Source organism: Crocuta crocuta, unplaced genomic scaffold (genome assembly GCF_008692635.1).
Source record: "Crocuta crocuta isolate KB4526 unplaced genomic scaffold, BGI_CrCroc_1.0 scaffold108, whole genome shotgun sequence".
NCBI classification, from domain to species: domain Eukaryota; kingdom Metazoa; phylum Chordata; class Mammalia; order Carnivora; family Hyaenidae; genus Crocuta; species Crocuta crocuta.
The window spans coordinates 3,503,198-3,518,435 of record NW_027532825.1 but is presented as its reverse complement, the minus strand read 5'-3'; the positions used below and the strand labels follow the sequence as shown (position 1 = coordinate 3,518,435).

Sequence of the window (15,238 nt, the reverse complement as noted above, 5' to 3'; positions counted from 1 at the left end):
CCCCACTCATTCACTGTCATTCCTGTCAAGCGCTCCGTTGTCTGAACAGATCACCAGTTACTCATAGGCTCTATCATCAGTGGACACTTGGGTTGCCTCTAGTTTGGAACTATTAGCAAATACGCTGTGATGAAACTTCCCTGAGCCAAACGCTAGTCACAGAACGTGTGCACCGCACCTTTACTACACCCCTGAGCTGTTTTCCAAAGCGGCGTGATCTCCGCTCACTCCAGCAGAGTGTGGCTGCGCCTGGGCCTCCACCCCTTTTTGACACCTACTATGCTCTGACTGTTTACTTCCTGCCAATCTCACAGTTGGGTAGTAAGATCTCATTCTGCCTTTAATGTATCATTTCCTTAATAACAGAACGTTTGAACATATTTTCACGTGCCCATTGATCATCTGAAATTATTCTTGCGTGAAGTACATTTGTTCAAATCGTTTCCCACTTTTGAAAACTGTTTTTTGTCTTTTTGAAAAAGTTTTCTTATAAGTTCTTTAATATGCTCTGGGTACTGGTCCTTTGTCGGTTATATCCACTACAAATAATTTTCCCATCCTGTGGATTACCTTTTCTCTCTGCAGTGTCCTGATAAACAGAAGTACTTAATTTAGCAGAAAAAATTATCAGTCATTTTTTAAAATTAAAGTTGGTGATTTTTGTGTCTTTTTTGGGAATTCATTTTCTGATGCTACTGACATGATATTTCTCTACATTGTATTCTAACATATTTACAATTTTTGTTTACACATTTATGTCTATAACATGTCTGGGGGAGATTGTGAGTTTTTTAACTGCATCCAATTTCATTTCCTTTCTATATGGCTTGGATTCCAGTATTGCTTCTCTGACAATTTTTGTTTTACATACTTAAAACCATGCTATTTATTATGTACTCACAAATTTAACAATATTACATTATTATATCTTCCTGGCAGATTTATTCTTTTATCGTCGTGTGATGCCCCTCTGTGTATCTGGATAGAGATCTTGCGAATTCTGTTTTGTCACTATCGGCTTTTTTTATTATGATTTTTCTTGGTTCTTTGATTTAAAATTAAAACAAAGGTTCAGGGTTGCATATCTGAGCAAGAACAATGTCAGAGTCTAAAAGACCTTATTAAAAGCAACTCTCTTAAATCATTCACTTTTGCTGCATAATTAAAGTACAAAGGCACAGAGGTAGACTTTATTAATAAAATCATCTCAAGGTATTTAAATACTGTACCTATAACCTAATTATTTCTAACCACTCACTGACACAGTATCACTAGCAAAGAGTTCCTTGCTTGAATCTCCCGGGAGTCCCCAAAGCTTTGAATGAACAGCAGCGAATCTCATGTTCAGAGAAGGCAACAGAAATGAACAATATTACATAAACTATTACTGAGCTATACATTCAATCTGCAACAGTGAAAAATAGTCTGTTTCCCCAGTAGAAGGAAAGTTATCTTATCTGGGTACTGCCTTATCAATGCTACTATTCAAGCTTTTAAAAAAGGTATTGCCCCACCAATGCTAATACTCAGGAATCTCAAACTTCCATGTGTATCAGAATCACCTTATCTCAGAAGAAGATGTCTGCTTTCCATACTTGATACATTTTTGAGAAAATCTTTAGGCAATTTTGATACACACCAGAGTTTGAAAACCACTGCCATAGTTTAAAGAGGAAGAAAAAGAAGGTGAAGTTGGAAATTATGTCGAAAAATGTTATTTGACATATAGGTGTTTTTTTTTGAGGCAATTAAATAAGAATAAAATGGAGAAAGATAAAAACAAGATACACAGAGTTTTACAGAAATAATATAAACTACAGAAATCATCCAGGAAATCAAATTTCAGAATCTGTGTTTTAAAGAAATTATATTAGGAAACAATAGGATATTCTAGCTGGTCTTTCATTGTTTTACCTTTATAATTTATGAAAAAATGTGACATCTAGATTTCACAAATGAAATTAGAATCTTCTCTCTTCAGCATCAAAATAATTGACAAAATCATGACAAAATTAAGCAATGCTAACTGTGAAATGAGGGAAGGGTTTTACAGTGAAAATTAATTTAAAATGCTAAACAAATTAGAAGTGAGCAAGATAACATAGGTAGAAATGTTAGGTCTGCACCAGTTTATAAGTAAGCCATCTTTATCTGTCATCTAGAGGTAGAAGTCGCAGCAGTGAAGTACAACATCCAAAAAAAGAAGAAAACATCCAGTGTTCCCTTAACCAACTGCTGAGAAAGTAAACACATTTCTCTCACATTCTTGTCCCAATCAATCTTCTTTGTTTAAACATAAACTTGCTGTCTCTTCATTCTGGAAATAAGTTGTTTTACAAAGTACCTCATATGTTTTCATTTGCTTCTCTCTAGCATTCCATTTTATACTTGAGTGGATTTAAGTTCATTTAGTATGTTAATTTTTCCTTGTAACCAGTGGTATATTTTATACTGCCTTCCAATTCAAAGAATGATTAAATGTTTTTTGGGCAGCATTTGCTCTCTAAAAATTCTGGAGGGATGGCCTCGTGTAATACAGACAAAAACTACTGTATGTGATGGTCACATTATACTTAATGAGCTCTGTTTTAAAAAGGCAGCTCAGTCTTGCTTCACTTGTGTAACAGAAAAGATAACAGCACAAAGGTAATTCTAAATGGAAATATTTATTTACCATATGATGGCATAAAACGAAATTTAGCAAATCACTATAATAAGTATACTGAGCAATGATAAGGATCCCGTAAAACTGGAAAAATAAATTTCTCTCCTCCAGTCAAAGGTAGGACTCCTGCTGCCACATGAAAGTTGAACCCTTCCACTCTGCTCTCTCCAAGCCCTGCTAAGCCCAGAGCTTTCTTGATAGCAGCCCTCTAGCCCTAGTTATGCAACACACCCCAGCCCTCCAAAACCTGATGCTCCTTCAGGCCCCTTGCCTGGATAGTAACCGCGACCCCTGCATCTTCAAAGTCCTACCTCAAGTCTCACATCAGCCAGAAAACCAACCGTGTCTCAGTCACATCCCCTGAGACCCAGCCTATCTGTAACTCAGTTTCCTTTATACCATTTCCTTTTCATTCTCTTCTCTAACTGTTCTACGAATGCATTTCCTGTGTCTCTGAACTCTGTGGGCACAGACCACATGTCTGGGAGAACAAAACAATGTTTTAGAGGCGGGAAACATTTCTGAGGCTTGTAAGCTTCATTACATACTTCCCATGGGGTCTGCTGCCAGGAGTAAAATAATTACTTTAATGAACTTGATCAAATAGTATGATGTATAACAAACTGTTTTAATTACACGGTAAAGTGAGAGAATCTGACAATTGAAGTATTATCCAAAATTTTACAAGTGCAAAAAAATTTGATGTGCTTCTCAGAGATTCAACCCTATTATTTCACTAGAAAAAGCTATGCTTAACTATTTCAAAATTCTTGAAATTAATGACATGCAAATATTTAAACTTTTTAGTTTATCTTAGGTCTTTACAGAGTGAAAATACACAAGGTTGCTCAACTACCAGGTTCTGGTTTAACTGTTTGGGATTTCCAGGCTTTCTTCACCATTGTCTGTGTTCCAAAGTGATATACATAATCACAGATTATCCAAATAGTTACAAATTTGGCACGTGTTTTATTTGTTAAATCTGTGTCATATTTCCTAAAATAATTTTTCAGGTATATTTTGTCAAATTTCATATCCTTAACTAAAAACTAACTCAGGGGAAAAAAATGAAAAGTAATTTCTAGCCAATTAAATAAAGCAAAGCAAAAAGAAAATTAAGTGCTCTGTTATATGAAAAGGATCTGATTTAACTTAAGATAGAGAGTAGAAAAGAACAATCAGAGAAGACTGAATGAAAATGGTACTAATTTATTGATGTTGATATTAGAAAGCCTTTTAAAACTGAAGATTAATTGCCTCATTCAACTTTTGAAAACAAAAATTCAAAGACTCTGACTCCATGAATTAACTCATTCTAAACAGCTTGTATAAAACTCTCTTCTTTAATAAGGAGAAGACAGATGAAAGCCAGATAGCTCAGATCCCTTAGAGCTCAGATCAAAAGTCAGAAAAACAACTGATAAGAAAACAATTCATATACTTATTGCAAAAAAAGAGAAGGTAAAAATACAGCTAGTCTAGACTGTACAAATGTAAGCTCATCAATAACCGATTCTAAAAATACATCATTTGGCTCTTTTTAGAGTAAGTAAATGACTCACCCCTATTATTCGTGAGTCCTCCCAGACAACTGCCTAAGGCCCAGAACCCCTCTTTTCTAGAATGTTAATACGAGGCCCAAGTTAAGCCAGAATTTTTTCTTTTGTATGTTCAAGTTCATGTAGTCTTTTCAAACACACTGCTTAAAAGCAACTAAAGAAATATCTAAAGGATAGTAAAAAGAAATACTAGGCATTCACTTAGGCATCAGGAAAAGAAGGGAGTTTTCGTAAATATAAACCATGAAATTATAGTTCATTACATACCACAGCATTCAGGACATTTTGGATGTTTCAGGGTATTCATTCCATACCCTGGAAAGCAGCGATTAATCCATACCATTTGAAGAGTACCTTCAATATAGTATATCTCAGGCAATGGCTCTGCGCGTCTGCCTAGAACTTCTACTTGCTGATTAAAAAATCTCTCTATAAGATTTTTAGCCTAAAATTGAAATACAATATGAGAAAATTATTATCAGAAATAAGTGGAATTTTTGTACAAATAAGGGTGCTTATGTATTTAGAAGCAGTGAAAACAAATTCTTGAGGTCCTTATTTATTCTCTCATTCATAGGACATAAATAACATATAAAAATTCGAAAATGTCCCCTATAAACATCGAATTTCCAAATAGACTTCAAGTACAGCTGCAAAGAAACCATTTGGATATATAACCAGCATTTTGGTCCCTTTGGATTGCGAATAATATATGGATGGGTATGAGCACAATCAAAACAGCTCTTTGGAATTAAACACACTCTCAGAAATGTACTCCAACAATTAATGTGCTTAAAAATGTACTTTAAGAATCTTTAAAAAGCATATCCTTTAAAAAGGAATACCCTCCACTCTTTCCACAAAGAAAAATCAAGAGGAAATACGGTAAATATTAAAATTTCCACCTCTGTGCTCCCAAAATTAAATTAACAAAGTAATTAAGACATCATTCTGATCAATAATTAATTACCTTTTTGTCTGTAATAGTTATTCTGGAGTGACTCTTAAAAATAAGAGGCTTTTGTGCTTTCCAGTGTTAAAGCATGAGGTAGGGCCATGAGTTCAAACCCTCTACGAGCCAGTTAGTTCTACTCAATTTTATGCTCTAACTTGTAACATCTAATCTGGTCAGGAGTAAGAATTAAAGGACTCATGCTGATCTCTAACCACTGAAGGTGTACCTTACTGATTTCTTCACATTTCTTGCAAATTGCATTCCTTGCACGAAAATTTATTTTAAATAAATATACCAATGTTTGCAACATTCTGCATTTTAGGCAAATACTCTTATTCTATTAGTCAATTACTTACCAGCTTTCTATAGTTTAAATGGTTTGCTTTTGATTAAGCTTTGGTAAATTTTGTTGGTGACACATATTTGTTTGGTTTATTTGGTGAAACAGAAATTTTGGGTAAGGGAAGTACTTAAGAATTAATTAGATATAAATCTGGTATCTAATTAGCCATATTTAAATGCTAGACCATAATTAAAAGTTACAGGAGCATAGTCATAATCACTCAGCTTCCTAATACCACTTCAAAAAAAAATATCAATGCAACTAAACATGGGAAAATCTGATAGGGACCAAAATGATCAGATAAATTAGATTCCTATTTCCTATTTTCCATCTAAGAAGAATAAGGATAGATCTCTTATTTGATAAAAAATAAAAAGGCAAAAAAATGGCTTGAATTATTAATTAAATTTTTTATACTAAGTATGCTGATGGCTGATGTGGGGTTAATTATTTGTATCAAAGGGTGAAACTGACAAATTCTCTGAGTGGGTAAGGATGACGGATTTTAACGTTAAAACTTTTTGGATCAGTGTGGATGATATAAGAAGAAATCATAGTTATAGAAACTCTCTCTAAGTTAATCATCTGGTCTAAGATATAAAGAATTCATCTGACTGAATAAACATCAGACTTCCCAGTCCCTGCTACTCCCCCTTCACCACCCTCAAAGAAACTTTAAAGAATGATTAAGCATATATGGGAGGACCATGTTCTACAATGACTGGTCATTGATTCCAGGAAGGGCTGGACCGAGAGGCCATTACTATCTCAACAATGAGCAGCTTGTAAAGTGTATGAACTTTTACAGAGAGAAGTTGAACAGCTTGTATTAAATACCACAGTTTGCTCACTGACCATGCCAACCAAGTTAGGTTCTTGGAAGGGCTTTAATATTTGCTTCCTACATTAAGCATTACATTAGCCCAGCAAGCCTAGAAGGCAATAACTACTTAATATCATGGGAGATCTATAATAGGTAACGCATATCATATGTTATACAGGACCAGGGTCCAATTGGAGGTCCAATATCTACTAGGGGAGAACTGATATCTATCAGGTGTTAAGATATTACACCTGTAAGTTAAAGTCCTCCCCAAACCCTTGGTTAACACCTATATTTGGAAATCTCTGTGGAAAAACAACTATGGTCATCAGTTGGAGATGGAATTAAGAAACAAACAAGAAGACAGAGCTTAAAGGTATCTTGGATGAAATGGACAGAACTGTGAATTTGCACAAAAAAGATCAGAGATACTGGCGCTGAGGGAGCAGGTGAGAGAAAGGATATCCCATCTCCTAAGAGAAGGTCCCAATGGAGAGCTATAAACAATGATTAAACAGAAACACAAAGTCGTCCTCACGGCGGGAACACTGTAACATGGATACCGTGTACACATCAGTGAGTCGGGCACGGAACTTGGCGGGTAAAGCTCAGCCTCAAAGCAAGAGCAAAAGCAAGAGGAGGAAAGTAAAAGGCCATACAACAGTTTGAGATCCACAGACGTTGGAATCCATTCCTGAGAGGCACACTGGATCCCAGCACTTCAGAACAGAAAAGGTTAACTCTGCAAGGTGGAGAGACTTTAACCTTGCTTGCCAAAGACCAAAGAACCTACTCTCCACTCTGCAATGTCACCGAAGTGCTGGCTGTTTGTTCCAAAGGGATTCAACTTGCACCAGAAAACCAGGCTCTTAAGAAGAAAGATTAAAGGCAAACTGAGAATTTAATCAGAGATTTGAATGGTCATATTAAGAATTTTTGAAGTAGTATATTTCTAATTGACATAAGCAAGTTACAGGTGGTGGGAGTACAGAAATGACGTTTCAAGATATAAGAAACTAGGGCACCTGGGTGGTTCAGTGGACTGGGTGTCTGACTTCGGCTCAGGTCATGATCTCATGGTTCCTTAGCTCCCTGCTGTCACACTGTCAGCACAGAGCCCCCTTCAGAACCTTTGTCTCCTTCTCTCTGCCCCTCCCCCACCTGCACTCTCCCCTCCCCCTCCCAAGAGCACAAGAAACAATTTGCATTTTCAACTATATGGCATACTAGATATCTTGAAAAATCCTCCTGCTAAAAATCACCTAACTGAACATATTTCAACAACGAGAGAAAATTTAAAAAGCAAAGGAAAAGGACAGGAAGAGACAGAGAAGGAGGCCAAAAAATGAGGAAAAAAACTACAAACTAATAGTAGCTAAATTCCTGACTCATTTCATGCCAGTCTGAGTACTCCAAAGCATTTAATTTACCAGCCTAAAGAGATGGGGGAAAAGCCTTTTAAACCTGTTAAAAACAGGAAAACTCTGTAAAAAAATGAACCAAGAAAAACATTGAATCACAAAAGGGAAATAACAGGAAAGCTTCTCTCTATCACAGCTGAGGGGGGGAAGGGGGCAGGAAGAGGGCTATGGAGGGGAGGGAACGGGGGAAACAAAAACTCCCCTGGGAATTCCTACGTAAGGGTTTGCTTTCAAGGGGGGTTGGGTTTTCATTGCATTTCCTGTGTGGGCTAAGATCCTGGTGCTAGAAGTTAACATAAAATGTGGCTTTTATTTTTGAGAACACCCCTGGAGAGAGAGGCAGAAGTAACCCCAGAAATCCTGTAGAAGCTTACCCACCACTTAAACAAAGGGACTGTCTGCAGTAAAGGCTGATAAACAGGACTTCATCAACCAGAACTATAAGGAAAAGGATGAAATGAGAAGCAAAGGAAGAAACAGCGAACCACCAAATTAGAACATCAAGAAATTCACGCAACAGAATTTCAGTTACCTAAGACACAAAAGTGATATGCAATATGTTTAAAATAAAGACACAAAAGTGATATGAAAATATGAAAAAGGAAATGTATACCATAAAGAAAGGTAAAGTACATTTGTGAAATGACCTCCCTAAACTACAAATGATAAATGGTTTGCAAAATGGAGTGAAATTAAAAACTCAAAGGGCAGACTGAACATCAGATTAGGCCCGGGGGAGGCAAAATAATGTAATACAATAAATATCTGAGATTACTTAGAATATAGAACATAAAAAAGAAAAAGGTAAGACAGTAGCAGAAATATGGAGAAATCAATGAAATCATCTAAAACATATTAAAAATAGAAGTTCTGGAGAAACAAATGGGGCAAAGGGTAATTTTCAAAGTTAATCCAGCAGAAACCTTTCCAGAACTGATGATGGTAATGAATACTCAGATCTCAGTGGGACAATAAACTCTGGAAGAAAAAAAAATGACATGAGAAGGATGGACTGAGATACAAGGAGGAAAAGTATAGAAATGGATAAAACTGTGGGTATATCTAAACAGACATTGCAATTATGAAACAGTATTAATAATAAATGGAAAAAACTTTTAAAACAACTAAAATACTGTTTAAAAAAACATAAAAAATGATCAGGTCATCAGAGGTATAGGTCTTTATGTCTCTTGTACTGTTTTGAAAATAAAATAAAATAAGTAACTTTTGGTTCTGCTATCAAGAATACATTTTAAAATTTGAAGCAAACCCACAAAAAGAGTAAGAAAAGAATAACATCCAAATAACCAAGGAAAGATACAGTTAAAAAAGAAAGTTTAATCAACTCAAAACATATATATAGGGAAGGAAGAAAACCTGAAGAATAGAAAACCAGTGTAAATGATATGTAGTGGAATGACAGAAACCAATCTACATAAAGCAGTAGTTTTATTTGAAAACAATAAAGCAATGGATAAGGCAAATATGAAATAGAATTTTTTTTACAAGACATAAAGCACAGTCAACCAAAAGAAACCGGAATAAAAGGGAAAAGGTTACAAAGAACAGATGGAACCCCCCCACCCCATCCAAACAGAAGGGTGTTGTATTTAAACCCAAACATAATTAAATTAAATATAGCTGATCTAAATATTCCAATTAAAAGGCAGATATTGTTATCTGGACTTAAAAGATTGTTAACTAGATTGTTAATTTGGACCCCAAAAGAAAGACATCAATAAGATGGCAGAACAGAAGGTCTCAGTTTTCACCCTACACAGAAACACTGTTGGACAGTCACCATGGATGAAAACACTTGGTAAGAATTCTTCAATATAGTAGAAATGTTCCAGCATCCCCAGGGGCCACAAAACCCAAGATCAGATACACTGAATATGGTTGGAAGAACAGTCTCACTTTGACTACATTACTGCTCCCCTGGGCCAGCAAAACTCAAAACCCAGAAAGATCCCTCTGGCCCACAACTTACCTCATGGGGGGAGACAGTGCATGTGAAGGTCTGGCTTCCCAGACTGATGGGGCACTGCCCATGAGGCCTTCTCCTGGAGGTCTACTTCTCTGTCTGTACTCAGAACTCAGGGGAAATCAGCAAGGCTGGATCATCAAGGGAAAGCTAAGAATAAGGAAAAGGGATGGAGTTCGTTGGAATGAGCCAAGACACAAAGAACTCCAACAGATGGTACACAGAGCTAAGCAACCAGTGTGAAATTCAGTAACAAGTGTCACTCTGCAAAATTTGGAGAAGGTATACAAACCAGAAATTCTCTTCAGGAAAGAGGGAGACAAATGGCGCTTGTACTCATTGGCCAAGAATGTAAGTGGATTGCTTTACGGAAAAGAGAAAGGTGACCCTTTGGGCAGTTGGCATGCCTTCACAGGCTACACAGGAGCAAAAAAAAATCATTAAATATTTTCTTTAGTAGGGAGGGAGAGAAATGGTACCGGCACAAGGCCCTGGCATTTCAGGGCATCACCAGAGGGAAAAGGACTGAGTTGCCCCCAAACACCTGATGTAGTTCTCAGCACCCAGCATGGCTCTGTGGGATTGAGAGAAGGAATACAATTCTAATACATTTCCCGAGAGAGAGAGAGAGAGAGAGAGAGAGAGAGAGAAAGAGAGAGAGCGCGAGCGAGCTAGGGGAATTCAGCAGGTGCGTCCACTGAAAGCGTTTGAGAGACTCCCCTCCGCCCTCCCCCCACAAGATATTTTGTCAGGTCATTCCCTCTCTAAAGCAAGACCATAAAGATTGGAGGAAGTGGCAATTTCTTTAAATGGGCAGACACCAACCAAGGCTACCAAGGCCACAAATCATCAGGGAAACAGGACACCATAAAGGAAGGGCAACAACAACAAATAAAGCTCCAATAGTTGACTGCAAAGATGAAGATCTGTGAACTGCCTCACAGAGTATTCAAACTACATTTAAAGCAGCTCAGTAAGCTACAAGAAAACACTGAGAGATAACAAGCAAAATCAGGAAAACAAGACATAAACAAATAAAAAGTTCAACAAAGGGACAGAAACCATAAAAAAAAACAAACAGAAACTCTGGTATGAAGAATATAATGATTGAACTGAAAAATTCAATAGAGAGCTTCAAAGGCAGACTTGATGAAACAGAAGAAACAAACAAACAAAATCAGCAAACTCACAGACAGATCATTTGAAATTATCCAGCCTGAGAAGACAAAAGGAAAACAAAGTGAAGAAAACCCACAAGACTCATTTGACATCATCAACTAAACCAATAAATGCATCATGAAGGTCTCATAAGAGAAACACAAAGAAATTAGAAAGCTAATTTAAAGATATAATACCAAAGAACTTACTAAATCTGGGGATAGAAACAGACATCCAGATTCATGAAGCTTAAAGAATTTCATATGGGTTGTACTCATCAGTACTACTGCAGACACCAAGAAACATTACAACTAAACTGTCAAAGTTCACAAAGACTGAACTATGAAACCAGGCAGAGAAGAGCAACCAGTGAAATAAAGGGTACTCCCCCCACATACACCTAAAGATACCATCAGCGGATTTCTCAACAGAAACCTTACAGGCCAGAAAAGTGCGTAATAATATATGCAAGTGTAGGAAAAAAAAGAAACCGCCAACCAAGAATACCATACCCACCAAAACTGCCCTTTAATAATGAAGGAGAGAGGAGAACATTCAAACAAACTGAAGGTTCGACACCACCAGAAGCCCCAGCATCTGAGCGAGAGCCTTGCCTTGCAAGAGGTGTTAAAGGGAGTTCATCAAGATGAAGTAAAAGGATGCTAGATCGCAACATAAAAAGAATGAAAAGTGTAAATCTCACTGGTAAATGTAAATACATATGCAAATACAGAATAATGTAATACTATAAGGGTGACACACAGATCATATTTATAGCCAGTAAAAAAGTTAAAGACATAAGTATTAACAATAAGTGTAACTACAAAAATTTGTTCATGGATGTACGATACCAAAGATGTAAATTGTGATACCAGTAACAGTGTCTGGGGGGCAATAAAATCATAAAGTTCTCATATGCAATTAAGTTAAAACAGACTGTTATAAATATAAAATTTATATATAAGCTTCATGATAACCACAAAGGAAGTATCTAAATAAAAGAGTCAAAGCATATCAATACAAAAAAAAATTCACCAAATAACAAAGGAAGACAACAGAGGAAGACAGTAACGACTACATAGCAGACCAAAAACAATTAACAAACTGGAAATAGTAAACCCTTACCTAACAATAATTACTTTAAATATAAACAGATTAAACCCTCTCATTAAAAAACACAGAGTGGCTTTGTGGATAAAACAAGATCCCACTCTAGGTTGTGTACAAGAAAGTGACTTTATATTTAAGGGAATTCATAGGCTGAAAGTGGAGGATGAAAAGAGATCTGCAGATGAAAACCAGACAGCAAGGATGCTGTACTTAACATCTGGGGAAACATCCCCTTCGCATAATAAAAAACTATCATAAAAGACAAAGAAGGTCATTATATAATGATTAAAGAGTGAATTCAACGGGAAGATATAATAATTATAAATATATATGCATCAAACACGTATGTTTATATAAACATATAAAGCAAATATTGACAGAACTGAAAAAAAAAACCATGACATCAATATATAATATTAGAAAACTTCAATACTCATATGTTTGCACCTATAGGAGGATTAGGAGGAACTTGACGGAGGAACAAGGGTGAGAAGAAGGAGGGAAATGGTGGGGGAAAGGGAGAGAGGCAAACCATGAGAGACTCTTGAATGCTGACAAAAACTGAGGACTGATGGATGTGGGGGGGAGGAGGGATGGGCATGGAGGAGGGCACTTGTGGGGATGAGCACTGAGTGTTATGTGGAAACTAATTTGACAATAAACTATTTGTAAAAAAAAAAAAAAGAAAACTTCAATACTCAATTTCAATAATGGATAAAATATTTAGACATACAATCAATAAGGAATCATCAGACTTGAATAACACTATACACCAAGCGTATATATTTAACAGATACATATAAAACATCCTATAAACAATCATGTTTTCAGACACATTATTCACAGAAGCCAAAAAGTGAAAGTAATCTATATGTCTATCAGTGGATGAATGGATAAAATTTGTCATAAACTTAAAATGGAATGTTATTTGGCCTTTAAAAGCAAGAAAATTCTGACATAGTAAAATACAGATAAATCCTAAGAACATTATGTTAAGTGAAATAAGCCAATTACAAAAATTACTATACTACTGAACTTATATGCAGTATGTAGAAGATTTAAACTCAAAGGAACAGAAAGTTGAATGGTGGCTGCCAGGACCTGGAGAAGGGGAAATGGGGAGTTAACGCACCCGACCACCAACTAGTGGAAATACTGCACAGAAAATCAGCAAGACTCTAAAAAGACATAAACAGTGTTATCACCCAATATGACATAATCATCATACAAAAGAAGCCACCCAACAAGAACAATACACTCAAAACATAGATCATGTTTTGAACCATCTAACAAAGCTCAACAAATTTAAAAGAAATTAAATCAGTGACATCCTTCGAGTAAATAACCAGTAGTGCGACTGCTGGATCATAAGGTAGTTCTATTTTTAACTTTTTGAGGAACCTCCACACTGTTTTCCAGAGTCACTGCACAGTTTGCATTCCCACCAACATTGCAAGAGGATTCCCCTTTCTCCACAGTCTTGCCAATATCTGTTGTTTCTTTGTCCATTTTAGCCATTCTGACAGGTATGAGGTGGTATCTCACTGAGTTTTGATTTACATTTCCCTGATGATGAGTGATACTGAGCATCTTTTCAAGTGTCTGTTGGCCATCTGGATGTCTTCTTTGGAAAAATTCTGTTCATGACTTCTACCCATTTTTAATTGGATTATTTGTTGTTTGAGTGTTGAGCTTGATAAGTTCTTTATATATTTTGGATACCAACTCTTTATCAGCTATGTCATTTGCAAATATTCTCCCGTTCTGTGGGTTGCCTTTTAGTTTTGTTGATTGCTTCACTGTGCAGTAGCTTTTTATTTTGATGTAGTTCCCAGAGTTTATCTTTGCTCTTGTTTCCCTTGCCTCGGGAGACATAGCTAGTAATAAGCTGCTACAGCCAATGTCAGAGAAGTTACTGATTGTGTTCTCTTTAAGAACTATTATGGCTTCAGGTCTCACATTTAGGTCTTTCATCCATTTGGAATTTACTTTTGTGTATGGTGTAAGAAAGTGATCCAAGTTCATTCTTTTGCATGAGGCTGTCCAGTTTTCCCAATGCCATTTGTTGAAGAGACTGTCTTTTTCCCACTAGATATTCTTTCCTGCTTTGTCAAAGATTAATTGACCATGTAGTTGTGGGTCCATTTCTGGGTTTTCTATTATGTTCCATTGATCTATGTATCTATTTTTGTGACAGTACCATATTGTTTTGATCACTACAGCTTTGTAATGTAACCTGAAGCCTGCAATTGTGATGCCTCCAGCTTTGCTTTTCTTTTTCATGGTTGCTTTTGCTATTCAGGCTCTCTGTGGTTCCAAATTTCAGGATTATTTGCTCTAGCTCTGAGAAAAGTACTTCTGCTATTTTGATAGGGATTGCATTAAATGTGTAGATTGCTTTGGGTGGTATGGACATTTTAACAATGCTTGTTCTTCCAATCCATGAGCATGGAATTGTTTTCCATTTCTTTGTGTCTTCTTCAATTTCTTTCATTGGTGTTTTGTAGTTTTCAGACTACAGATCTTTTACCTCTTTGGTTAAGTTTATTTCTAGATACCTTATAGGTTTTTGGTACAATTATAAATGAACTGATTCCTTGAATTCTGTTTCTACTGCTTCGTTATTGGTGTATAAAAATGTAACATATTTTTGGACGTTGATTGTGTACCCAGAAAGTTTACTGAATTCGTGTAATCAGTTCTAGCAATTTTTTGGAGGAGTCTTTTGGGTTTCCTATATAGAGCATCGTGCCATCTGCAAATAGTGAAAGGATACAAAAACACTGACTTGAAGGGATACATGCATTCCAATGTTTATAGCACCATTATCTACAATAGCCAAACTATAGGAAGAGACCAAATGTTCATCAACTGATGAATGGATAAAGACGACGTGGATATCTATATAGAATGGAATATTACTCAGGCATAAAAAAGAATGAAATATTCCCATTTCCAGTGATGTGGATGGAGCCAGAAAGTATTATGCTAAGCAAAATCAGTTAGAAAGACAAATACCATATGATTTCACTCACTTGCAAGTTTTAAGAACCCAAATGAACATAAGGGGGAAAAACAGAGAGAAAGACAAAGCAGGAAACAGACTATTAACCCTATTAACCACGGAGAATAGGCTTCTGGTCACCAAAGGGGAGGGGGCAGGGAAATGGGGGGAACAGGGCATAGAGATTAAGGAGGGCACTTGTGATGAGCATTGGGT

At 36.3% G+C, this 15,238-nt stretch overlaps 1 protein-coding gene across 3 annotated transcripts in view; it reads right to left on the bottom strand.

The window, feature by feature from the left end:
* Positions 1–15,238, bottom strand: part of ZPBP (zona pellucida binding protein) — a 110,449-nt gene that overhangs the window by 32,349 nt on the left and 62,862 nt on the right. For all 3 annotated transcript variants that reach the window (XR_013339425.1, XM_077781142.1, XM_077781143.1), the window contains one exon: positions 4,492–4,669. Coding sequence is in view for 2 of the 3 variants with exons in the window: in XM_077781142.1 (XP_077637268.1) it covers positions 4,492–4,669 (178 nt within the window). In the remaining variant the exon portion in view is untranslated. The remainder of the gene's footprint in view (positions 1–4,491; positions 4,670–15,238) is intronic.